A 25,746-nucleotide genomic window follows, 5' to 3' on the forward strand; every position below is an offset into this window, starting at 1 on the left:
AAACGTTCAGAGAAATCAGAAAGGGAGGAAGACAAGGGATGACAATGTCCATGAAAAGGAGGATGGAAAGAAAACATGAAGGGCAAAACACAACGCCCCACCGCAACAAGGGTGGGGATTTCTGCAACACTGCCAGCAGTTCGAAACAGCTCCGTCATGATAACTGAAAGCACTTTTTAACAGAAAGACAGTATTCTTTGCAATGTGAATTCACTATACCCTTTTCAGCCATAAGAACTAAGTAGAATTGTAACTTCATCTGCCACATGATAAAACAAAGACGGCACTAGGACCCAAGTGGAGCATTCTAAAACAAAGACGGTCCATCACGTGGCAGATGAATTCTACTTAGTTCTTTTGGCTGAAAGGCGTATAAACCACTTTTTTCCCTTTTGTATGTACACAACCCAGCAAAAACCACAGTACAGAAGACTCAGATACATAGAAAAAACACAACATAAATATAAGATCAGGGTTCATACACACAACTGTTATTTCTGAAATGGAGCTCCATCCTTATGTTTGATACCTGTCAGTCTGATATGCGACCTGCTTCAGCCCCCAATGGTGCCTATGGCAAATGAGGACTAGCAGTGGCATATTTGCCCAGGGACAAGGGGTGCTCCTTGCCCCTGGGCATCACTCTTCTGGTCACGTGCCCCCCTCACAAAAATGGCACCCCAGATGACCAGGAAGTCGGAAGTGGGGGGGCGGAGCCGGGCGCACTCGATCGTGCACATGTTGATGACACATGGGCAGGGTCGAGGGCGTTCAAAGATGATGAGGCAGCAGGACTTCCTCACCCTCCCCCTGCCAGCTGGGACTTCCCCCTGCCAATAGGACTTCCTCCCCCTCCCCCTGCCAGCTCTGCACCCTCCCCCTGCCAGCTGGGCTCCCAGCTGGCAGCCAGCAGTCCCTTCTGCCCTCCCCTCTGGACAGGCCAGAAAAGACTGCCGTCCCTGGCCTTGGAGAGCTGCTTTTATAAGCACTGAGGCCAGTGGTGGGGCTTGGGGAGGCATGGTCTTGTCCCAAGCTCCCCCTCAGTGCTTGTAAAAGCAGCTCTCCGAGGCTGGGGACGGCAGTCTCTTCTGGCCTGCCAGGAGTGGGGCGGTAGCGAGGGGGCGGAGCCCCACCCCTAGGCAGCAGGGGGGGCACCTGAAGACAATTTGTCTCCAGGCGCCATTTACGCACAGTACGCCTCTGAAGACTAGTGCAGGCCATGAAAACCATGTGGCTGTTTCAGTCACTTACTATGGGGATGTTTCAGGTACAGGAAATGCTACCACGTCAAGCCAAGGGTATAAAAAGACAATGTCAGCATACAGCTTCTGTCAGTACACGGTTTCTAACCCTTGTGCTGCAGCCAAGAAGGAAATAAGGTTCTTTCCAATGGTAGCAAGGAAGAATTCTTCAGGAGCCATAAGAAACAGGCCCGTAAGCTTTCCCCAAATCCCATTGCCAATCCGATCCTGAAAGGAAAAGCTAGTTGGGATAGCTTAAAAGAGAGAATCAGGCAGCTACACTTTGCAGGGTATAACCCTAGAAAAACCTGGCTTTCACCTATCTGTCCAGTACAGAAGTAAGAGAGCACATAAATTACAAAGTACACCGTGCTGTATAAGTATCTGCTGTACATTTATATACATAGGAACAAGCACAGAAGAAAGATGTCAGCCATTTTGACAGTCCCAGGGGCTTCATGACATCAATAAAGCGTGCATTTCAGCACCATCAAGGTGTTCCAGCTGCCTCAGAACGATGCCACCAGCCATGCTGGTTGGGCAGTTTCTCAACCCTGAGAATTCTTATGAATCTGACGGCTGCTCCCCATCCTTGTCTCAGTTCATTACTGAGAACATTTTTCCTTCTCCCACTATGGGAAAGAAAAGGCAGCAGCCATTGGACTGCCACGGCTTCTATCTCAAGTGCAATTTTTTTTTATTTAGTCATTTCCAAGGAGATGGCTGCCAGACCCTTAAGACATCCTGGCCTCTTGCTCTCCCATCCTCAGGTAGTTGATTAGGATGTCACCCTCTTCTCCAAAACAGAAGTTCAAGAGCCTTCCACATTTAACTTGGGTAGCTGGAAGAGTTGCGAAGAAAAACCAGTCAAGCAACCAATCATTTGTTTGTTTGTGTTTGAGAGGCCTGGGAAGCACGGTGAATGCTACTCTCGATGAAGAGTTTCAGGCCTTGCAATTCTTGGGCGTAGAGATATTCCTGGTACCACTCCCACCTCCTCCCCTGCGAATTAAAAAAAAAAGTTGTATCATGATCAAGGCTTCATCGACAATACCCTCTTAACTGCTTGCCAGCACCTGAACTAAATTCAACCACTCTGCAGAGGTCTCGGCGTGCCCACTGTAAGAGGCTGCAGCACAAACCAGGTGGGGATTGGAACTTGTTGCTCCTTTCTGAAAACCGCACTTAACCACTTCAATTAGTATTTAACACAGTGGTTCTCTTTCTAGGGAAGGAAAGTTTGTATAAAGAAAGATCACACCTTTCATGAACGAGCGTGAAAAAGAATTCACTCATCACTCCAGTGAAAAAGAAGGGAGGAGGGGAGAGTTATCTGTCTGTGCGACCGGGAAGGGAAGTACACGCTGCAAACCTTGGGAGAAGCCTCGACACAGAGCTTTTACTGCAGGCTGGCAATCTGCCCCCACAAAGCATGTCAGCAGGCCAACTGGCTGACTCGGAAAGTTTACTATTCTAATCGATACTGGAGACCAAGCAGCAGGGACTTAATTAGGATTCTCTAGCAGCCAAGGGGATGACTGCATTTGTCTCAGGGCTGTGTTTGCTGGCTAAGAATGTCAGAAGTCTGGGCCAGTTGATGCTGAACTAACAGCAGGCTGAATACCAACCCTCCCCCCCTCCTTCCCTGGTGCAGCACCAGCTGTTCTCCATTACAGAGTTCTCTTAAGGAGAACACATGCCTTGGATACTGGTCTGCAGGTGAGCACAGAGAAGATGCAGGATTTCCACCATCGTAGCTGAACAACTTTGCCCTCTTCACACCTCGCTGCTCTTTTTGAGGATGCTAAGTTTCACTCTTCTGGGTGCAAGAGACCTCTGGACAAGCTAGCTCTGACTGACAGCTTCCTTCCCAAGGAGGCTAGTTTACCTGAATTAACTGGAAGTTTGGAATTCTGTCTTCCGGGCGTGCCTGGAATGGGAAAATAAAGAGTAGTTGAAAATGAGGCCTTGTTTTGACTAGGTCCATTATCAAGAATGAAGCCAGGAATTTTATAGAATACATTAGAACTGCACTCTGAAAGTCAGGCTAACTGGAGGTAAAATATCCCTGCTGAAGTACCAAATTATTTTGTGGACACCACCAAGTGAAGCATTCTGGATTCAAATAGGGAACAATCAGATGGTGTCCTGCGTCTCAGAAGCTGTCTGATGTGACCAGGATTTTTTTCAAGGAACCCACCTCCCTTTCAAAAAAAAAAATTTAACATTTTGTGTCTGGTTGAATTAACATGTTTTCAGCAGAATGATTCCGTGCACTTTCAGCGCAACATGTGTAAATTCACAGGAAAGGAAAATAAACTGGCAACATGATTTGAGGAAAAAATGGTCAACAGCACTTTGGCCGTCTGTTATCCTCTTGCTGCAGGACAGCACCCTCTAGTGAGCAGAACTGCAAAATTCTAGCCTAGTAAGTTTGCCAAAGGCAACATCAAAAAAGGTATAGCCTACAGGTCAATCCTTTTGGACCAGTACGTCTGCCAGTCAGTGCAGTAAAGAACTGAGGGCTCCTGTATCTTTAAAAGCCTTGAAAGAAAGTGCTCCCCAGGTGGAAATTTTTCCTTCTATGAAATGTTTGGCAGTACCTCTGTCCTCTTGTGATCTAGCCGGGGAAGCCTTGATGCAGGCTTTAGCTGGTTCTTACTTCTTGCTTAGAGATAACAGATTTTAGAAAAACTGGACCAGAAATAAACAAAAGGCAGAAATTCTTGAACTGTATGCAGCAAACCCATTCAATTTTTTTTAAGTGAAAAGGAGTGCATTGTAGCGGCTAAGAAACTGAGCTATAACTCAGAAATTGCGTGGATCACAGTCCTGCCACAAATTCACTACGTAATTTTAGGACAAGCCACTCTCTGACATTCTGTTCCCTCCTACACTATACACAATTTCAGGAAGTTCACCCTGAGGCTGGAGGTTAGTAAATGCTGAAATACAAAAGGACATGAATGACCCATGCCTTCGAGCAGCATTGTATTTAAAAAGATATATCTTTGGGAACAGTGTTACTGAATGAATACACATGCTTGGGAAACCTGAGTGTTGAAGTGGCTAGATTGGCTCTGGGCCCTCTTCCCACAGCTATGAAGCTTGCTTAAATGACCCTGGGCCAATAACTCTTCCTCAGCCTAACCTACCTCACAGAGCCAGGAAGGAAAAATGGAGGTGGGAGAACCATGTGTGCCACCCCCTTAGTGCAAGGGCCTGATAAAAACGTAGAAGATAGATGATGCTTCTCCTTACCTCCTGTAAGAAAAGCTTAGCATAGCCTGTCAGGGCAGGGTGATACACAATATTGAAGCTCTTCCTGTATCCCTTCACTCTGGTCCTCTCTAGCACTTCTGGGTCCATGCGAATACCCTGATGGTGGAAGTCCTTCTGGAACACATTCGAGGTCCACAGACACCCAACCATGGCTGTTATGTACTGATTGTATTCTTGGCAAGTCTGGCTGCTGAACTTGAACTGCAATACTGTCTAATGGGACACAGCAAAACAGGATATGTGAGCATTTTGGCCATGTCAGCTTTATCTCTTGCGAGCTTAGTACCACACCACGTCCCTGTTATTTGCAGAATACTGCAGCGGACCTCTGTATTTTGAAACTTGCAGTTTAGGAGGGCAAGAAAGGGGAGAGATGGACAGTAGTTAGCTTGTTATGTCTGCAGCTCAATCAGACACAGACACCTCTAAAGTTCAATCACCAATCAGCATGAGGGATTGTACCCACAGGTGGCTCCTTCCCAACAGTTCATCATCAGCTTTGTAAAGAGGTGCCTCCATGTTGTCTGAAACAGGCATGGGGGCTCCTTAGGTTGCTTGCTTTTGATGACAGCAACAGATGTCAGGAAGCTGGCAATCAACCCACCCACCAAAGTCATTTTGAGTTTGGCTGCCATTCAAACATTCCCTGCCCCTGAATTATGGGTAGAAATCAGAGGGAACAAATGACAACCCAATCCTCCTTCTATCTCATTTTCAGGACTTGTGCATGCCCTTTGTGTTTCATTCCCACACCACAGACTCCTGTGGAACTTTGGTTGGAATAAAGGATGAAAGGGGACACACAGTGCAAAAGTGACTCAAAAACCGAAGCTTTTAGGGAGGCAAAATGAGACTGTTAGGAAACTTCAAGTGAAGAACAGCAAAGGGGAACAGTAAATATTTGGGTCTCTGAGAATAATGAAACAGCTCCTTTACAGAGGATGGGAAAGTCTGGGAACATGTCACCCAAGAAAAAAATGTCTGAAAGGAAAGGCAGTGAAAAATCTATTCCAGTCACTGCTGACAGACCGGTACCAATAGAGATCTTTGGTCCAGCTCTAATGGAGGACAGGGAGTGTTTCCTGACTTGTCATACCTTTTTAGTCTGTTGATTTTGTTTTGCAGCTATCAAGTTAGCTCGATACCTGAAGTAGAAATGAAGAAACAAAGGGAATATTAGGTATGTTCTGAACTATGAAGCATGCATGTTCAGATCAGCCATGGCTATCCTAGGATTGGTTGCTCTCACTTTCTCTCATCTCCCGTTCTTAGAGTTATAAAAGGATCCCCAAAACAGTCTCTATCCTATCCAATCTTTCCTTACGTCAACATTTACAAAATCTTCTCCATTCTTTCCTTCTCTATTTTCTTGCCAAGCAGGCAGTGGGAATTGTTCACGCCAGCCCTGATCCACCAACAGCAAATGTGCTAAATCCTCTTTGAAATATAAAGAGCATCAGAGGCAGTTCAAGTAAGTATGGCTCCACAGCTCAGAAGCAGCTGCTACTCAGGAGGAAGATGAAAGCGCTTGAGAGGGCGCTCAATTCAGTTTGCAACTGTGGCTGAGCTCAAGGAGGTTGTTGCAATGCACAAGCTGTGTGCGCCTTGGACAGAGGTGGAATGTGACCTTGAGCAGCAGCAATGCCAGCTCCCCAGTCTGTAACTACAGAAAACGGACATCGGCAGAAGTAATGGGTCCCGACAGATGTTCTGCATAATAAAGCACTAGTTTCAGTGTTATCTCCCAGAGTGCTCCTTTCCACATTAATTAGCTGCAGCTTCCTCAGAGAGAAATCCACACAAAGAGCCTGATGCCAGCTGTCAGCAATTGACTGCTTCTCATATCAGATGCAACCAATAGAACCAACCAACTTTGCCAAAAAGACCAACACTCCATTACATAATAGGCCCTGCAGACAAATGACCACTGTCAGTAATCAAAACGGACCTCAGACCTCTGTTGGCCACTGATGAACATAACCACCCCAACTACAAACCATCAACTTAGAGACTCTGGGATAGACATCCTATTACTTCAGACGTTCAAATGATTTGGAAGAATTTCCCCAGTGCCGTATGGTATTTATATTGCCAAAAAATTGAGCTTTAATGGACAGGAGAGCTAAAAAGCTTATATGGGAAGTTCACTGTGCAAGAACTTTTCTTCCTATCTCCATTACCTTCATATCTTTACTGTCCACATCACAAGTAATCCAATAGCAATTCTATAGCTATAGTTGGCCTAAATCCCAGATTGAAATTTCAGTGATTTGGCTACAGCCCTTTGCCCCAGATTTAAAAGGAGTTCTCCCATTTCCATGATGTAAAGGAATACATTTCCTAGCTTCTCAAAATTACTGCCATGAACTTCTTTCTAACACAGATGCTGTTTTAAAACAATGCTTATAGTACGCTGATGCCAGTGTTTACCAGAAGCATTTACAATGAGGAAGAGAAACCTGAATTCAGATTCTGAACCAGCTGTTCGTGAAATGGTAGAACAAGAGCCCTCCTATGCACAAATGAGAGAACAGATTCCTGTGTGGGTGCACCTGTGCCGTCAAGTCACAGCTTACTTACGGCAAACCCATAGGGCAGTGGTGGTGAACCTATGGCACTCCAGATGTTCATGGACTACAATTTCCATCAGCCCCTGCCAGCATGGCCACATCTGGAGTGCCATAGGTTCACCACCATGGCCGTAGGATTTTTCAAGACAAGAGATGTTTAGAGGTGGTTTGCCATGGGCTGCCTCTGCGTGGACTGAGAGTTCTGTGACTACCCTAAGGTCACCCAGAAGGCTTCCAGATTATACCACACTGGCTTCCTCCAGCAAGCAGAAACAACACTGGAGTAATGTAACAAATCAAGGATCACGGCTGCAAACCACCTCATTTCCCCTCATGCAAAGAGAATCCACAGAATCAAAAACACTGTGAAAAACAAGAGATTGCCTCGTCTGGCAGCAAGAGAGACATTAGAGCATGTTCTGTCTGCCTATGATTAATCTGGGACAATCAAAGAGAAACTTTCCTCAGCCCAGGACTCCACACTAGATCTGTAAAGTAACATTTACCAACCCCCAAGAAGCAGGCGAGGTTCTGCACGTGCACCAGTAGAAGGATCCCTACCCAGAGGAACAAAACAGAGGGGGGAAAACACTAAGGCCCAAGTTGCAGTCAGGATAAAGTAACCCGCTTTCCTATTTCCAAGTTTGCATGCATCCGTACAGGCTGTGATTGGAGCCCATGGAAACAACGTGGGTTGCTGTTGCGCCTTTAAACAGAGGTGCACCTATTTTTTTAAATTTACCTCCCACTGATGCGTAGCTATGCAGGCATGCACAGATGAACCCCCACAGCCATGCTGACGTCTCATGATACGACCATTTGCACCTGCGTGGCTATGCAGATTTAAGCCGTGAAAAAAAAGAAAAGCGCAACTGAATAAAATGCCTCTTGCCTGGCCAGTAGCTCATAAGTGGCTGAAACCCAGGATTTTTCAAAAGACTCGCAAATAGTGCGGTTCTAAAAAAACCCAGTTTGGGGGGAAATAATACAGGGCAGACTCACTTTAGGGGCGGGATCTGTGCAAAGGACCCTCCAAAATGGATTTTTCCTGTTCTAAACTGTGTTTAATGGCCCATGCGGAGTGTGTTCAATAAGGTTCTTGCTGATTAGCAGCAAGGGAAGTTAAACTAATACTAGGCAACACTGAAGAGGTAAAACAATAGTAATCCAGATGCAGCTTTGAAGGAGGAAGAAAAATATTCCCAGCACAAGGAATATCAGGACAGAAAAAGGAACTGTTCTTCTCCCCCCCGCCCGCCTGTACCTGTACATAATGTAGCAGAGATGGTCCAGATTGACAGAATCAATGCTAAGCAGTGCTGTGTAGAAGATTCCAGCTGGAGGCATCACAACCAAGGGGAAGTTATACTTCAGGTACATGTCACTCACCTATAAACAGGAAGCATAGTCAGAGGAGCTTTTGTGGTCAGCACTCAGTCCTGTGAATTGCATCTACGCTGGGGGGGGGGGGGGCTCATTTTTCTTTAGCCCCTGGTTACACTGTGTCCTGGAGGTGACTAATGTACTGTTAAATAAACTCTTCTGCCTGTTTCATGGGGGATGGGAGGAGTCTGCAAACACCGTGGAAGCCAGGTATGCCCTCAGTTAAATACATTCCTAGCTGCTGCTCCTAGAATATACAGTGTAGGGAAAACTGAGGGTATGTCTTCCAGAAGTCGGACTGATTGCGTATACTCTTGAAGACTTCTATATCTTTAAAAAGGAAAAGGGGTGTCTGCTATTCTAGGAATCCACCGCCTGTACTTATCTGCATTTCAGCTAAATTCTGAGAGGACAGTGGACATAAGAGGTACAGAACCACCTTGCAGCTTGAACAGCTTACATACTATCTCATAGAAATCCAGGATGAAGTGCATCAAGAAAGCAGAGTTGTTCTCCAAGCGCAGGGCAACAGTTGAGAGCCAGCCAACAAAATGGATGAGATCTGCCATAGAGCTAACCAAGCCAGAAAGGGTGGTGTTCCTGCAGTCGGGCAAGACACAGGCAGACGTTAGTATCAATACAGGCCTTTCCCATTCAGCAGAACAGGACTACTAAGAGGGGCAATATTTGCTCAATACTGCAGTTTGGGTGTGCTGCCTTTTAAAAGGATGAACTTACAAGAGATCAACATTTGACTTTGTGGTCGTGTCTGTCTGTATGATGTGCCAGTTCAGCCAGTTGAGTAATAGTTCCCTCAGGCTTTCAAGAACACTGCACTATGGAAACAGAGAGAGACAAAAATAACCCAGGTTTATGGCAGACCTGGTGAAGATGTCGTTGTTTGTATCATTAAGATTGCATCAAGAAGCTAGAGGAGAGTTTCTCAAAGCTCAGGATAGCAGCTGAGATAGATACATGAACTCTACGGGATACTTCATTAGATTGCAGTGGCAGCATAAACCTCCAGAGGAAAAATGATAAAAAGATGGCACTTGTAGGAAACCTGCATGCCTTAATTCTGGCATAGTGCTGCATATAAAATGTTGCCTATATTTATATATGCACATATACATACACAACAAATTCCAATTAAGAGAGACAAAGCAACTTCTCTTCCTTTTTAAAGCAAATAAGAGGATTTGTGGATGCAATTTCCATCGCTCTGGCTGTGCACACAATAAAAAGTAGAGATTTCAAGCAATATTACTCTCTATGCTCCACTTTTCAGACTGTGTAAACCAGATTCTCACACAAACAGCCAATTTACACACAGGAAAAGAAATGAGAGTAGGGATCACTCTCCCATAAGTGAGAATGATGTGTTTTTCAGTCTGTTATCAATTCCCACAACACACACCGTGTTCTTTTGCACAAAGTGCGTCCAACGATCTAATACTGTTGTCCCCAATGATCACTGAACTCTTCAGTCTCTCAGTCAAGCACCTCTCTCTTTGCAAACATCTCTTCCCTCCCCCCATTCCCACTCCCAATTGGCTGGGGATGAAATGTTGTGCCTTCTACGTGCCACGTCATATTCCCACTTGCTCCTTTCCCTCCATTACCTTAAAATAAAGGGACGATGAGAAAAAAAGCTGTGCCAGGGGCCTGAAGAGATAAGACTTCATTTCTGAAAAGGAGGAAAGGAGAAACGGTGACTGTCATGCAAAGCTTCTAAACCACAAGGCAAATCAGGATTAACCACCATTGCCTACCTGAGAAGGCACTGAGAGGGATCCAGCTCATCAGCTGCAAGACCTGCGACCGGCAGGAGCAGCCATCCCAGAATGGGAGGCTCCTGTACAAGAATTCCTCGCAGCAGGAGAAGCCCTCCTGAAAAGCAGAGTTCAGATGGCCAAGGGTTTTCACAGAAAACAATTTCTTTTCATGCTCCCACCCTTGTAACACTTTCCCAGAGCAGAGAGGATGGCAGATGACGTTGAATGGCTCTCGTCAATCAATAGGTCGAGCAGCAACTTCATCAGGGCCATGCCAGGGATAGGCAAGAGTTCCTAACACTCCAAGAGATCATGTACTGCACCAATATTTCCCTTTGATCAAAGCAAACCCAGTGACAACCCAAGACATCTGATGCCCAAATGGGTAGTACAAATTCTATCTGCCAAAAAAACTGAACCAATTTGCTGCCCTTCAATGGCACCCCTAACTATTTTTCCCTGTGGCGTTCGGCACACAACACTAAATTGTTGGGCATCAAGCTGATCTTGAATAGCCTCTCCTGAGCCTAGGAGTGACACTTGAAAAAGCAAGTCTACAAAACAGTAATTTATTTCAATAACAGTATGGATTATCAGAATGTTAACTGCTTAACCAAAGCGTGGAGAAGATACAGGGATATGGGAAGAAGAAAAGAAACTTATCTTTAGTTACTAGAACAAGGGTCTGCAACCTGCGGCTCTCCAGATGTTCATGGACTACAATTCCCATCAGCTGATGGGAATTGTAGTCCATGAACATTTGGAGAGCCGCAGGTTGCAGACCCCTGTACTAGAAGTTCTACCCAAGATGCCTTCACCCAATATCTAAGTCTCCATAAGATGCTGTACATAACTTTTCAACAGCTGGTCTAAAACCATATAGGATATCAGCTGTTGTGGGCCATGGTCTGATAGTTTTTGCTCCTACAAGACCATGGCCACACAGTCTGAAAAACCCATAGCAGCTAGTTGATTCCAGCCATGAAGGCCTTCGACAATAAACATAGGGTATTGTTTAAAGGGTAGCAGAAACAATGGTAATGCTACATTCCTCTGTAACATACTGCTAGCGCTCATCAGGTAGTTTAGCTTACAAAGGATGCTGATGGTAATACAATCCCCAAATACCGCCACCAAGGAGTACACACGAGGATCACCTGCAAAAAACACTCTGCTTCAAAGATTTTCCTCAAGAAGTCCTTGAACTCCTGCTCGAATGGCTGGTTCTCAACTTTATGCCAAGGGCATTCTGAATGGTAAGAATAGACAGAGATGAATAATGCATGGATACCTTCTTTTCCACATACCCCTTCTTTTGTATAAAGTTCCTGGCAAAAAGCATCAGCAAAAAGTGGGCCCAGTTCTCACTGAAATGGCAAGCCCATGTCTTGGCTGAGCCATGGCAGTTGAGGGCTCAGGGGACTGAATTCTTTCCCATTGGGCTTAATAAGAAGAAGGCTCAGCTCGGTTTTTTATGAGGAGGATTTTTTCTCCCATGGAGAAGCATTCCATCACGTTAGCCCCCATTTGCAGTTTCAAAGTGATACATTACAAACAGAATTATTACTATCAGGAAAAGATCCAAGACTAGTTCCATCTTGGCAACGGGCAGTCCCTTGCATAAGCCGGATGCCTGGCCATGGCGCCGCTGCCCCGCCACTCCTAAAGGGGCTTTCCGGTGGTGGTGGGAGGCTTCACAAGTGCGAAAGCCTCCCTGTTGCTGAGGAGCTCCCATTGGGCTTAACACACACCACCCAATAGGTGGCAGAGTGCCTAGGCAAGCAACAAAAAGTGCTGAACGGCCAGGAGGGAACCGACTAACGTTGCCTTCTCTCCGGCCACAACCCTGCTGCGCAACAGAGGTGGCATGGGCGTGGGAACACTGTGCGCTGTTGAAATCACCCTTCCACTGGTATAAGAGCCCTGGGGAGGGCAAATCCGCCAGTGTGTCCAGCCCACTGCTCCCACAGTGGTTACGCCCCCACCCCCTCTTTAGATGGGGCTCTTTAGGCATTTCTTCCTAGACCCATGGCTGCACAATCCATTCCCATACCTTCTCTGAGCGTCTGGCCCATCCAGTGATACATCCTTCGGTAGACAGAGTCGTCAGAAACACAGTTAACATAGTGGAGCAAAAGAGGGTTTGCCAGCACAGAGCCTATCTGGGAAGGAAGCTGTAACAAACAAGCTAGTCAGAAAGCGACACACAAGGCTACTTGTGCAGAGTCAGTGCTATTGCATGTCTCTGCACCTCAGCACAGGAGTCCATGCAAACAGGAGACGGTGGTGAGTTTCCTTTTGTTTGTATTTCTGCTAGTGCAAGATTACATTTGGTTTTTAAATTTGACGCCAGCCGCTTTGGGTCCCATTAATCAGGAGAAAAGTGGGATACAAATATTTTGAAAAAATGAACAACAGGTTGGGAAAGATTGTACAAGGTCACACTTCCACTGGAGGTACAAATGCTGAAAGGCACTTCTTCAAAAACATACCCCCACAGCACATTTTATTGATACAAAATGACCAAGTATTCATGTTCTACTACAATGATTTTGCACAAGTACTGTAATATGCATAGTACATGTTGCTGTACAACAGGAATCTGGTAACCTTCCTATTTCAAGAAGAACCCAACTGTTTCAGACAATTTAGTTTTGAATGGCCCACATACAAACTCAAAAACACCTTGAACTATCTCAAATCAGAGAAGTTCCCCAAACTATTCCTCTGCAATAAAAAGCTTAAAGATAACTACTACTTCATCAAGATACTCACTCAAGAACTGGTTTCTTATACATTTGGAGTCAAACATCTATATGGGATCTATGACATGCTCAGATGACTCTAAAGTTATCCATTAAGAGTGCCCTGTCCTCACTGGGTAGTGAAAGCAGATACTTTTGTGCCATTTATAGTTTGTCTTTGTATCAGAATCTGGAAAACTGGAAAATATGTAATTTGATGACCCAGAGAGAAGAGGGTAATGAGCTAGCCCACTGTTTTGTTTACGCAGTGGCAAACTAGTTTCCCTAAATACAATTTCATATATCTGAAATGTTACATTGCCATCACTGACATATTTATGATCATTTTACAAACAGCCCCAAGCTGAGTTATAAAAACAGAGCTTTTAAAAAGCATACCTGGGGCTTGATATAGTATATTAATGTAACTGCTTTAATCTCATGAACGTTTGTTTTGGGTCACTCACTTCTAAACAGTGGATGTTTTCCAGAAGCTGGGGGAATGTCTGCAACCGCTCCACAGGGAAGGTGTCATCATGGCCAATGAGATCAACAGGGCTTGTCTTTTTGCTCGCAGGTGAACAGTTGGAGCGGGCACTGCATGCAGGCAAGACCAACTTGTTATTCCATTTCTGTAAAGAAAAGAGCAAGAGGCCAAAAGTAAACTTCCCACAGCTATACTGCCACAATTGTGCCTGCTCTTCTTTGCAGGGAAGACGAGACACAGGGTTGGGCCCAGTGGAAGAGCTCATGGAAATGGCTGAAGAACTCTTTTTCTGACCTTCATAAGCAGCCCAGAAGTTCTCTTTGAGGACTGGGAGACAAGCAAAATGAAAAACAGGATGGGGCAACAATAGGAAGAACCTGGGTAAAATTGCCCCTCTGTTTTCCATCTTGCATCACTGGAGGAGGAAGAAGGGTGGCTTTTATCTTGTTTTCCTGCTGTTGCTGTAACATCCCATCCTGGGGCACATTTTGCCTGTAAGACTCTCCCACTTGTCCAAGGATAACTGTCCAAGGAATTCCAGGGTCTCTTGGTACACTTTGAAAATGTCAAATAAGACATTCCTCCACCCATGGGAACTGTACTACTTTTTCCAATTTGGCAGCAAACTTGTCAATGCTCTTGCTCTCAGTCTTTTACTTATCACATTTATCTTGTTATGCAGATCTGACTGCACACAGCTGGATGCACAACTTCTTAACACACTGTTAAACAGAATGGAGATGTGCAAAAACCAAAAGGGGAAGAGGACTATAGTGCACTGGAAACAAACTTTGTAGGCATTTAGCAAATTAAAATATGTGAAACCAATTACAGACTTCCATTACAGAAGGATAAACTGAAGGGGAAAAAAAGGCATGCATAGATCTGAATAAAAACCTGCCCACAAGAGATAGGCAAGGATGGAAGGAGGTATGACAGCTGTCTGACCTATTATTTCTGGTAGTAAAATACAAGTGGCAAACTGGTAGTAAAATACAGTGTAAATAGTTTTAATAGGCAACATTGGAAAGAGTGCAGAGGTTCCTAGTTCATACCTGATATTGACTATAAACAAAACATGAAGACTGGCAGATGCAAGCTATAATTCAATAAATGGACTCAAGCAACCACCAGCAACTCACCCTTTTCCGAGACCGGGGGCAAGCTGCATCTGTTAGATTTGGCTGAGATGCAAGTGGTGCCCCATAGAGTCGTCGCTTTATGTTGCTGATGGCTGTTTTCCACAGGTTTTCTGAGTTCTTGAATTGTACCTTTGAAAAACAAAAAGCAGTTGGGGTACCTTTACCCAAATGGGAACTTCACTCAATAGTTTTTTTCTACTGTAACAGCAAGAGCCACCAATTGATCTGGTGAGTAGATTAATAGGCCTTCCCATGCATGGTTTGCAACAATCAAGATCTGCATTCCTGTTGTAAAATGCACAGCAGCAGAAGAGTTTGGGTTTATACCCCGCCTTTTTCTCCGGTAAGGAGTCTCAAACTGGCTTACAAACACCTTCCTTTCTTGTCCCCATAACAGACACCTTGTAAGGCAGGTGGGGCTGAGAGTTCAGAAAACCCAAGGTCACCCTAGCAGGCTTCATGTGTAGGAGTGGGGAATCAAATCCAGTTTTCCAGATTAGAGTCCACCTGCTTGTAACTGCTTTACCATGCTGGTGTGATTAACAGTTTACCGAGTCAAATGCCTCTATTATGCACCCCCCCCCCCAAAAAAAAACACACACACACACAAAAGATTCCTGGTTTCATATTCAGCAGGAGTGGAAGAACGTCTGCTCTAGTCCACCCATGTAGCATCTCTTCTATCACTACCTTTTTGTCCAAAGGCCACACCTGGTTGAGATAGCAAAAGCGCACACAAAAAAGCTCCCATGAGAGAATACACATTAGATTGCATGTTTGCCCTTTTCAGGTATTTCCTGTCTCTTTAAATTAGATGCCCTTGACAACATGGCCAGTCTGCATGTATGCTGGTTGAGTACAAGGAGCAATAGGAGTTGATGAGCATCAATGCCTCCCATTTGATTTCAATGGTTTTAATTTGATCCTGACACATCATCCTGGTAGGCTCCCAGCTAATCAATTCTTTAGATTCCTGGAGATGATTTTGCTTTGTGATTCCTCAACTACGCCACTTTGTCTCATTCTGAGGATTCCAGTCGGGATTCAGTTTTTTTCAACTTTTTAAGTAACTCCTTAGACTTTAGTCAATCTGTAGCTATAGAAAACACTGCCTGAATTTGCTCACTTTGTGCATGTTTTAACAGTTCCCTCAGAACTGCGTAATAACTTAAGGTTTAAAGTCTTCAGAAGTCAAGAAGGTGGTATAAGTATTCAAAGGCATATATGCATACAATGGCTTTTGCAATATGAAGTCCAGTCAGTATATGGAGCAGCATGAAACCTTAGCAGACACCTGCTCAGCATATTCTCAGCAATTCTCCAACTATCATAATATGAACGTCTTTAATAAAAAGCCAATCCTCCACTTCTTCCTAAGGTGAAGTCAACAAGCAATTTTACAATCATGTTTTTAGCTAGCAATTGCAAATTAGACAACAATCTTGATTTTTTAATCAGTTGTTAATTTATAATATACAAACTTTTGTAAGGACGCCGCTACAAGCCCCACAGGGCCACAAACACATTTCTTCCTACTGAAACTAGCCACAGTGGAGTTCTGATACAAGTTCTCACAGAGAAAGAGGGTCAGAAACCTCATGCCCCGCTACCTCATTCCTCACCTTTGTGTTTGTGGGCAAAGTTACAGAGACCATCTCTGGACAGAAGTTCTTGTACAACAACAGTAGAGCCTGCAAAGGAGGTTCTGCTCCCTGTTGGAAATAGGAGAAGAATAAAATGTTGTACCCTGGTCATGTAAAAACGTAACAGTCAATAAACTTCCTGAAAACCACTTCAGTTGGTGCTGCAAATCTGTCCAAGTAGTACCCCACAGTAGTCTCTCCAGAGGGAAACAACAGCACTGCTGTGCAAAAATAGAAGAGGAGCAAACATGAGATGAAAACTTGAGATGCATCTCACTTCATTTCCTGTCTACATGTCTGCTGTACTTTGCTTTCTGCGCAATGAAGGAGACGCCACTAGGCTGAGTTTCATGCTACACTAAAGTAGATGAAACTGACCAGTAACACAGGTTGGTCACAGGAATTATTAAAAGACTCTCATCTCAAGATGAGTTTCAAGTGACTCACAATCTTGGCCTGCAGGTCTAGGAGTCTTCTTACACGAAAAGGCTTCACTGTGGGAGAAAAGGAAACAAATGACATTCTGTAGGCAAACTACTGAAGGGAACTGCAATATAAGATAAAGCAGAAGAACAAATATGGGGATAACATGTGGAACTAGGAAGGCCATGTCCTTTTGACTTCTGTGTCACTGTGCCAAGCTAAGCATTCCTCAAAACTCACTTTTCCCATGAAGCACAACCCCTTATTTATAGAACATCTACAACCACCTCCCAGACCTGTTGGAAGTGGCTCACAATTAAACAAAACCAGGCAGATAATAAAAACAAAGTAAATAATACCAGTATAAACATAACAATCCACATGATTTAAAAAACATGCCAATAAAATCAAGCCGGTGTTTAAAAATACATAGCAGAGTAGTTTAAAACAATGTTGATGAAACAGTCCTTCCGCTATACTATTCAGGGTAAAGCTGTAAGTGTGGTTGTGCATGCTGCGGCAGAAGTTGCAGCATACACAACCGCAGTTTAAAATAGTGCAGATTCTCTTGTAGTTTGAACAGGAAAGAAAATGGTGAGCGCAACTTTACAAAATGGCAAGTCTGTCCAGGGCAAGATAAATGCTATTTTATCAAACTTCTATGTTTCGCAGTACAGGGCACAATGTTTTTGATGAAAGTGACACTTGAATAACATCTTTAAACATTATAAGAGAATTGGAAGGGGACAGGGGGTGGCAGGCTCTAGGATCTGGTGGAGAATTCAATATAAAGATGATATAGGAAGATGTGGCAAATTGATTCCAACTTCTCTTTGGTTCTTTGTATTCAACACAGTATAGGAGCAGATCATAAAACAGCTAAAAAAGGGGGAAATTAATGCTTTAGTTTAAAGGCTGGGTAGAAAAAATATTTTGTACTGATGTCCAAAGTAAACTAGGCACCGGGCAAGCCTCAAGGCAGAGGGAACGGCAAAGGTTCACACCCCTTCAATAAACCAGAGCTCTTCAAACTCTCCATTGAGGCAGAGGTTCAGGAATCTGGTCAATGCCATAAAGACTGCTGGTCCAAGTACTGATCCCATCCTGTTGTGGGGCAGAAAATGGTTAAAATTAGGATTTTGACACTGAACTAGGCAGATAGGCATGGGGAACAGCCGGAACTCCAGTAAGACTGCGTTTTGCAGACTAGGTATGACAGACAGAGATCCTCCTATGGCAGAGGACTTCCAGCTACCTAATGGCCAAGGACAAGTAAACTGCTTTTGAGATTCCCTCCTCTGACAGAGAATCAACACACTGCCACCATCCTTCCTCCTCATCTATTTCTCTCCCTGTCCCTTGTCTCCTGTGCTGCTTTTAAGCTGTCACTTAGGGAACAACTTGTCTTATTGTGTAAAATGCCATGTACATTGACAGAGCTGCACAGATATAGGACAAATGTACCACTTCTGGGCAGTTGAATGGATTTTTGAAGGTAATTCAAGTTAACCAAATGGGTCCACAGAAAACCACTTTAATTAAACAATTAGTTCCTTTGACGGAAAACTGACTGTGGAAATAAATTGACGGTCATCACATTTATAAACACATAATGTGCCAAGGGAATCAAGTTAAGGTTTCTTACCATTCTTTTTTCTGGTCAACAAATATAGCACATGACAAGCAAAGGGAAACTGCATGAACAAAATATCAATACAAACAATTAGTTTAGCAAATGTGGTATTCCCCACCTCATGCTACAGCAGTTGAGTTTGGGTTTTTAACTAATTTATTAAAAGACAAATATGTATCCCACAAAGATCTTGTAGAGGTTTGAAAAATACAGCCAGATTTCATCCTTATAATTTCAGACTTTTTTTTAAAAGAACCCATTATCAATAAATATGTTTGTTAAAGGTCTGTTACAACATATACATTGTTTATGTCAGCCTAAATAAGTTACCTTTCTCAATTTGTACAACTACTGTGAGACAATGGGAAATTATGTAAATTTCCAATAAGCAATAAGAAATTATGTACATTTCCAATAAGTAATTTCTAAATTCAATACCATTTTCAAAGGCCATACCTTGAACCAAATTCATAAGGCAACGTAACGCCTTTGAGTCCTGAGGTGGATTTCACATCCTATAATTCAGTGTACTTATTTTAATTCTAAATTTCTGGACGTCTACTCACTCTCAGAAAATATGAAGTTGTTAACTCTGCATATATGGATTGGAGTCTTATACATAAATGATAGTTTATATGATGGAACTATTTAAGGCCGTTAAAATTAGATATTATATCACTTATCACAGTGCAGGCATTAAGTCTTTCAAAATTGCATATTATTCAATTGTAACTTACCAGTTTCTCAACTTGTAGGAAGCTGAAGAAGAATCCATAGAGGGCATTAACCTGTTCCTTTTGATCAATGAAGTCAAACATTGCAATTAGCCATTTTAAAAAAAGCACCTGAGGGGAGGAGGGAAAAGAAGAGCAGAGGCAGTACAATTAATCCATGATGGAATGTGCTGAGAGCATAGACTGATCTTAAATGCAAACCCATGGGCAAATACAGATCAGAGGCCATCCCCAATATCACAGGTAAGGAGGCAAGGTATCACTGATGCATTACCTGGGTGCCCCGAGAACACTTGGCAACACAAAGCCAAGACACAGCTGAAACGACAGAATCTTCCATTATTGCTGATGTGGGAACCAAGTTCTTCAACAGTCGTGTGCTTACCACTTCAGCTGGAAGAAATCAAGGAATGATGCTTAAATTTCCAGAATCACCTTCACTATTGCTCACCTATCACAACCTAGTACAGGCTCAGGTCCCTGGAAGAGGCTTGTCAGTGCCAATATTTAGCCACTTTTCAATGCCAAAAGGTGGGAGAAAGATAAGATCAATGAATTACTATTTACCAAACTTGCCACTCAGTGCTATCTTCAGCAAGATGTCAAGTTCTTCTGGTGCCAAGCCTCTCTCTTGGGCAATCTTTTCCACAGTCACCAAGTGTTTCTGCAGAACTTCATTTTTTGGAGGAGTGCGATCTTTAGCTAGAAAGAAAAGGTATGCAGGAACTGAAATACACTTCAATAACAACCCACAAACAGTCTCTCTCAGCATCTGAATGATGGATCACTTTGCCTGCATTCTTGCAGCATTTCCCAGTGCTTACCTGAAGCTTCTGGTGTCAAAAACCTTTCCTCACAAAACCAGCCAGTCTATCAGCAAGTAGCCATCCCAAGTTTCCAGGGCATCTGGACATTTCCCCATTTAAGTCATATTTCGTGCCTTGTTATTTGAATCAGGCATGCAGGTATGACAAATATTTCCTTGGCAAACTTCTGGTAATTTATTCAAACTCTTTTCACAGTAGTTTAAAGACATGTTTGTCCAATATCTTGCTCTGTTTGGGGGATGAATTTTGTTCTCTGCTACTGCGTTTAACAGTTTTGATATTTGTAATGGGACATAATATATAACTAAAGGATACTGGGCCAAGATTGCTTTGTGAGTGGCATCGCCTCCCTGACTACTCCCTATCTGTGCAACTTGTATATTTGTAAACACTTCATCACAAGAGGAACTACATAGCTCTGCTCTAATTAGGGCAGCTTTGCATGGTCATCTTCCTTATATAATACCGTATATACTCATGTATAAGTCGAATTTTTCAGCACATTTTAATGCTGAAAAAGCTCCCCTCGACTTATATGCGGGTCATTAAAAATTCTTGTGTTTTTACTTTGCCGGCCAGCAGGGGGCGCAGTTTTTATGCTAGTGGCACCACAATTTCAGGGTACCCTCAGAAGACACTCCTGATGGTACCAGCCAAGTTTGGTAAAGTTTGGTTCAGGGGGTCCAAAGTTATGGACCCCCAAAGGGAAGAATGCCCTCATTCCCCATTGTGTTTTCAATGGGAGCTATTGAAGTAGATAGAGGGCTACCCTTTTTTACTTGGGTCCCATAACTTTGGACCCTCTGAATAAACTTAACCAAACCACTGGCTGAGTCTCATCCAGGAGAAGTCTCTTTATGAAATTCCAGCCAGGTTTGGTGAAGAGTGTAATGGGTCAGGGGATCCAAAGTTATTGAAGTCCCCAAAGGGGTCCGCCCCATCCCCATTGTTTTACAATGGGAAGCTAATAGTAGATTTTCCATTTCTGATAATATCCCTCTTAAAATCTGTTGGGTTACATTTGGACATACAGATGATGATGAGGAATCCAGTTTTGAAGGATTTTAACTCTTGTGTTTTAGCTTGGTTGCTGGTTGAGCTAAGGTTTTTGTACTTTTAAAGTTATTGTTGATACCATATTGTTCTTGTTGACCCTCTTTTCCATTTACAGAGCCAGTTTACTGTTTTTCTTTGAAATAAATATTCAAAAACATTTAACCTACTGATGCCTCAATTGATGTAATTTTATAAGGTATCACAATATTTTTTATTTTTGAAATTTACCAGCAGCTGCTGATTTTCCCACCCTCGACTTATACGCAAGTCAATAAGTTTTCCCAGCTTTTTGTGGTAAAATTAGGTGCCTCTCGACTTATATGCTTGAATTTGAAAGCTTATGCCACGAGTATACTCACGGTATGTACCTGAGAGAAATGGGTTGCGTGAAACAAGGGAAGGCTACAAAATGGTAGATGTGGATGCAAAAGTTCAGCAAAGATACATCATGCCAAACAAAGACTAAAGAAAAAGACATTTGGAGAAGACGGCTTATTTCCTGGGCAAGAGAAAAATTTCAGTGAATTAATTCTGATTGCTATAATATCCCACAGGAAAAAAACTTGAAGCTGTGCGACAACCAAAGTACCATTAGCTGGATAGCAGTTTTACAAAACAGAAAGGGCTGTGCCAAAAAGCAACCTTTCAACTCAGTTTGAAAACTCAGCCATAAATATATTCAGCATTTGCAAAATATCCACCAATAGGAAACCACAGCCAGAAGAGGCTATATTGCAAGGACTTCTGAGGGGAAAATCTGTTGCGTGAATTTCTCATGTAGTTCACTGTGTAAAAGGCCAGGCAACCGGTGGGCTTGGCCCCCATCGCAATGCTGTACAACACTTTATATAATGTATTTGTTCAAAACATTTTTATGCTGCCATTCCTCCCAATGAAGATTTACGATTTACGAGTGGCAAATATAGAAACATTCAAACAAATAAAATAAAAACAATAAAATTCAATTAAAAAGGTGTAAACAAACAGCACTAGAAGGGTTAATGCCCATTACTGGGGGAATGTCAGATGAAAGTCTTCACCTCCTGGTGAAAGACATCAATAAAAGGGAGAAAGACAAATCTCCCCGGCCAGGGAGTTCCAAAGTTTTGGTGACACAATTGAGAAGGTTCTTGCTTAGGTTGCTATCTATCCAGCTTCAGATAATAGGGGCAACAGAAGGACCTCCAAGTTACAAATGGAGTGAGCAAACAGGTTTACATGATACAAGGCAGACCTTAAGGTTATCTTTAAAGGTCAATACCAGCACCTTGAATTGAGCTTGGAAGCAAATTAGAAGCCAGTGTACACATGATAAGACTGGGGTGCTATGGCCCCTATGACCCATGTCAGTCAGCGCTTCAGCTGCAGCATTTTGTACCCACTGTTGTGTTCACAGTGTCTTCAAGAGCAGCTCCATGTACAACTCACTGTAGCAATCTAATCTACATGTTACCTGCTCAAGAATAGGGGACAGTCCATTTCCTGGGTAAATGGCAACAAAACAGGCTCACTTGGACATACCACTTGGGTCCACTCACAGCAACTCATATGCTCTGAGTTAGAAAGTGGTTTTGCCTCCTTCTCAGCTGTGCCCCAGATAACAATCTGTTAATAGTCCCTTATGAGTCAGTAGGTACCATTCAGGAACAGCCTCTGTCTGAACAGCTTCAGCTGTATTCTCTGTCATGCCATAGAGTAAAGGAACATTAAGAAGTCATTTTGAATAGAGATCCAGACAAAGAAATTATTAAGTTAGTGTCTTTGGTAAAGTAAGAAAATGTGTGTTCACAAAACCTGCAAATAACCCTAAGAGCAGAGGTATTGTCAATAAATAAAAACAGTCCTTAAAGAGGGAAACAGAGAGAGAACGGGAGCAAACTTCTCCAGAACAAACAAAAATTAATGCCCCAATCAAATTCTAGTTATATTTAAGAAAGATAATTGTATTTTACTAAATGAGGCAAATTGTGCATTTTAAACACACATCCCACTGCAAATAGTGCTGTGAAAGATAGTCAAAAGGAAAGGTGTAATATTTTAATAAATTAATAATATAACAACATCAGCCAGAACATTCGCAGACATATCAAATGTGTTTGTTTTATTCAATTCAAATATCCCGCCTTTCCTAAAACAGACCGAGCTTAAGTCAGCTAACACCCTTTACATCTACAGCTCCCAGATCTAGCAGGCGCTAAACATTATGGCTTTTGTTTATAAATGTGGATCCCCTAAGCTTGATTGTGGCATGAGTTCTTCACCCCATTTTTGGACCTACCTTTCTGCAAATAGCTCAGCGCTTCCTCAGGAGAATTGTCCCTGGGATCAGCATCTTCAGTGGCAGTTTGCTGTTGATCCCTGTTAGATTTCTGCCCGTTTTTGTGACCAGTCGCCTGCAAGGCATTTGATTTCCATGCCAAACAATCATTTTTTCTGGGACAGCTATGTGTCACAGCTTGCTTTGGAGTCTTGGTTGTAATGCCTCTTTTCATCCTGCCTGATTCCAAACTAAGGGCAGCAAGTCCAGTTATTCTCAAACGCTTCTCATCAGTAAATCAAAGACTGGTTCCCAAAAAGACAGCAGAAGGCATCTGTAGGGAAAAAAGCCCCCCTTTTTTTCAGCATTTTGACAAACCCAGTAATCTAGCAATGCTATAATTCAGAACTCAAAGGCAATACCAGAGTTGCTGTTTATTTATTTACTTAATACCCCACCCTCCCTGGCAGAGGCTGGGCTCAGTTTAAACACAATTTTAAAACACTATAGCATCCATAAATTAATAATTAAAACATTATTTTTATTTATTTATTTATTTATTAGGTTTATAGACCGCCCTCCCCTGGAGGGCTCATAATAATAATTACTCAGATGGTGATTTGATAATATGTTACCCACCTATCAATCCCATGCTTTGCCCCAATTTTAAAAAACTCATGGGTGCGAGAAGAGGAGGTACTGTAAACTCTGCTCAGGAAGGTCCGCAGCTATAGCGCAGCACAAAGATTAAAACAGCTGGACTCAGAACAGGGAAATCCAGGTTTAAATCCCAGCTTGCCACGAAACTTATCATGTGACCTGTTCTCTCCCAGCCCAACCTAACTAACAGGCTTGCTGTAAGAAGAAAACGAAGCAGAAAGAAGTACATATATCAGTGGTGGGATTCAGCAGGTTCGCACCACTTCGCCAGAAACGCTTGTTAAAATGGTGCTTGTAAACAACCAGTGGTTCAATTATTTGAATCCCACCACTGCATATACTGAGTGCCTTAGAAGGCTATACAAAAAAAATGCAATAGGACAACGCCAATATTTTACAATTTTAACTGTATTTTTCATTGCATTAATTAATTCATTGTGTGATTTTTTTTTAATGTTTGCCACCTCCTCATGGACCCCAAACCAGGTGAAAAATGACATGAGTGTCTGACATTTAAAAATTTAAAGAAATATTCTACAGGAAAGTAAAAACGTCCGCGAGACGGATACCTTGATGGATGGAGAAGGCAGACTATCTGTTCAGAGAAAGGAACCATATGCAAGTTACCTCTGTACAGGTAGGCAACCAATGAGACTGGTAATGTCAGGAGATCAAAGCACCAGCTCTTTGGTCTGTGCTTTTCCCTCGGGTCAACCGCTCAACTGAAGGTGACGCTCAACCTCCTACTGTCGCCTTTGCCTTGAACCCAGATCGCCATTTTACTCCTCCCATTACGATTAAAAGCAATCAAAACCTCCCGCCCCCCCTCACCCCCAACCCTTGGCTCCCCCTAACCGGCAGCAACAACAAAACAACAACCATTATTATTATTATCATCATCTTTGTCAGGCCTACCTTCCCTTGCTATCAAAACAACGCTCCCCAAGGCCTCCCAACCGCTCCCAATTTCAAAACTTCCCGCGCGCAGGCGCACTATTAAAAAGCGGACTCCAAAGCGCTGAGAAAGACCCTCTGATTGGCTAGAGCTTGACGCTGCTCTAGCGTCTCTGATTCAGAATACGCATGCGCAGAAAACACACACGCACACACACTACACTTTCTTCACGAGCTATAGTATATAATAGGGCTTGAAACGGGAGTGGTTGTTACTATATGTCGGGGGCCCGCCGTCGCTTGTTTTCCCACCCCTATCAGGCTCGCAGGACCCGCCCGCTTTACTCCAAAAGGCTTTAAAGCAGGGGTGTACAAGTTCAGGGCAGGGGCTGATGGGAATCGTAGTCCGTGAGCACCTGGAGGGTCAGAGTTTGACACACCTATTTTAAAATCAAACAACAGGCTGAAACTCGCCGGGCCTGGGGAACTAGGGAGGAATCCCACCTGCCTCTCAGCCATCTGGGCATGGAGCGGCTGAGCATGGTCTTAGTTACCCCCTCTCCTCTCCAGCAGTACACACCTTTTGCATTAGGGTCATAATAACAATCTTGCTCTACTTTACAGGCTTGTAACAGCAAAGTACCCCAAAACCTTTGGGCACCTTGAAAGCCATCATAGCCTACCTTGCAGGCCTGCTGTAAAGATTATGAATTGTAAAGTGCCTTGACCATGCTAGGATGCTGCATAAATGTTAATTTATCAAGAAGTATTTTTACACATTGCAGTGAAAAGATGTTTGCTTGAAACTACTGTGTTCTTGGGGTCAAGTTCTATGCTTTTTTCACCCCATACGGTTGCTGTACTGACTCCTTTGGAGTTACGCTTGTAGCAGCCCAAATACTTTGCAATTGGAATTGTGATCCTGGTTTGAGTGATAACCAGTTGTCTGAACACATCTTGAGTCTCTTCAGGACATGGGACAGCGGTTCATATTC

At 43.3% G+C, this 25,746-nt stretch overlaps 1 protein-coding gene across 4 annotated transcripts; it reads right to left on the bottom strand.

The window, feature by feature from the left end:
- Nucleotides 1-1,076: 1,076 nt before the first annotated feature.
- Nucleotides 1,077-24,894, bottom strand: CENPI (centromere protein I). Of its 4 annotated transcripts, XM_048515071.1 has the most exons (22): nucleotides 24,773-24,828; nucleotides 23,837-23,925; nucleotides 23,219-23,531; nucleotides 19,625-19,759; nucleotides 19,332-19,450; nucleotides 19,061-19,168; nucleotides 18,336-18,384; nucleotides 16,715-16,761; nucleotides 16,247-16,336; nucleotides 14,625-14,753; nucleotides 13,463-13,627; nucleotides 12,305-12,425; nucleotides 11,409-11,500; nucleotides 10,249-10,366; nucleotides 10,099-10,163; nucleotides 9,215-9,312; nucleotides 8,941-9,076; nucleotides 8,358-8,482; nucleotides 5,620-5,668; nucleotides 4,503-4,736; nucleotides 3,130-3,171; nucleotides 1,077-2,243 (listed from the first exon to the last, which is right to left on the bottom strand). In XM_048515071.1, exons 3-22 carry the CDS (start codon nucleotides 23,430-23,432, stop codon nucleotides 2,121-2,123), a joined length of 2,259 nt encoding a protein of 752 aa, XP_048371028.1. In that variant the 5' UTR covers nucleotides 23,433-23,531; nucleotides 23,837-23,925; nucleotides 24,773-24,828; the 3' UTR covers nucleotides 1,077-2,120. The 4 variants fall into 4 exon arrangements, with proteins under 4 accessions (XP_048371028.1, XP_048371029.1, XP_048371026.1 ...); XM_048515072.1 differs by lacking the exons at nucleotides 23,837-23,925; nucleotides 24,773-24,828 and adding an exon at nucleotides 24,485-24,614; XM_048515069.1 differs by lacking the exons at nucleotides 23,837-23,925; nucleotides 24,773-24,828 and adding an exon at nucleotides 24,427-24,584.
- Between the last annotated feature and the right edge of the window lie 852 nt (nucleotides 24,895-25,746).

This window comes from Sphaerodactylus townsendi, linkage group LG13, assembly GCF_021028975.2.
Source record: "Sphaerodactylus townsendi isolate TG3544 linkage group LG13, MPM_Stown_v2.3, whole genome shotgun sequence".
Classification (NCBI taxonomy): domain Eukaryota; kingdom Metazoa; phylum Chordata; class Lepidosauria; order Squamata; family Sphaerodactylidae; genus Sphaerodactylus; species Sphaerodactylus townsendi.

Coding starts and splice junctions, on each gene's coding strand:
- CENPI (XM_048515071.1), bottom strand. CDS start 23,432: ATGAAAAGAGGCATTACAACCAAGACTCCAAAGCAAGCTGTGACACAT. Junction 9,313..10,098: donor CATCGTCCCTTTATTTTAAG/GTAATGGAGGGA, acceptor CTGTTTCCATAG/TGCAGTGTTCTTGAAAGCCT. Junction 8,483..8,940: donor TCCTGGATTTCTATGAGATA/GTATGTAAGCTG, acceptor TCCTGTTTATAG/GTGAGTGACATGTACCTGAA.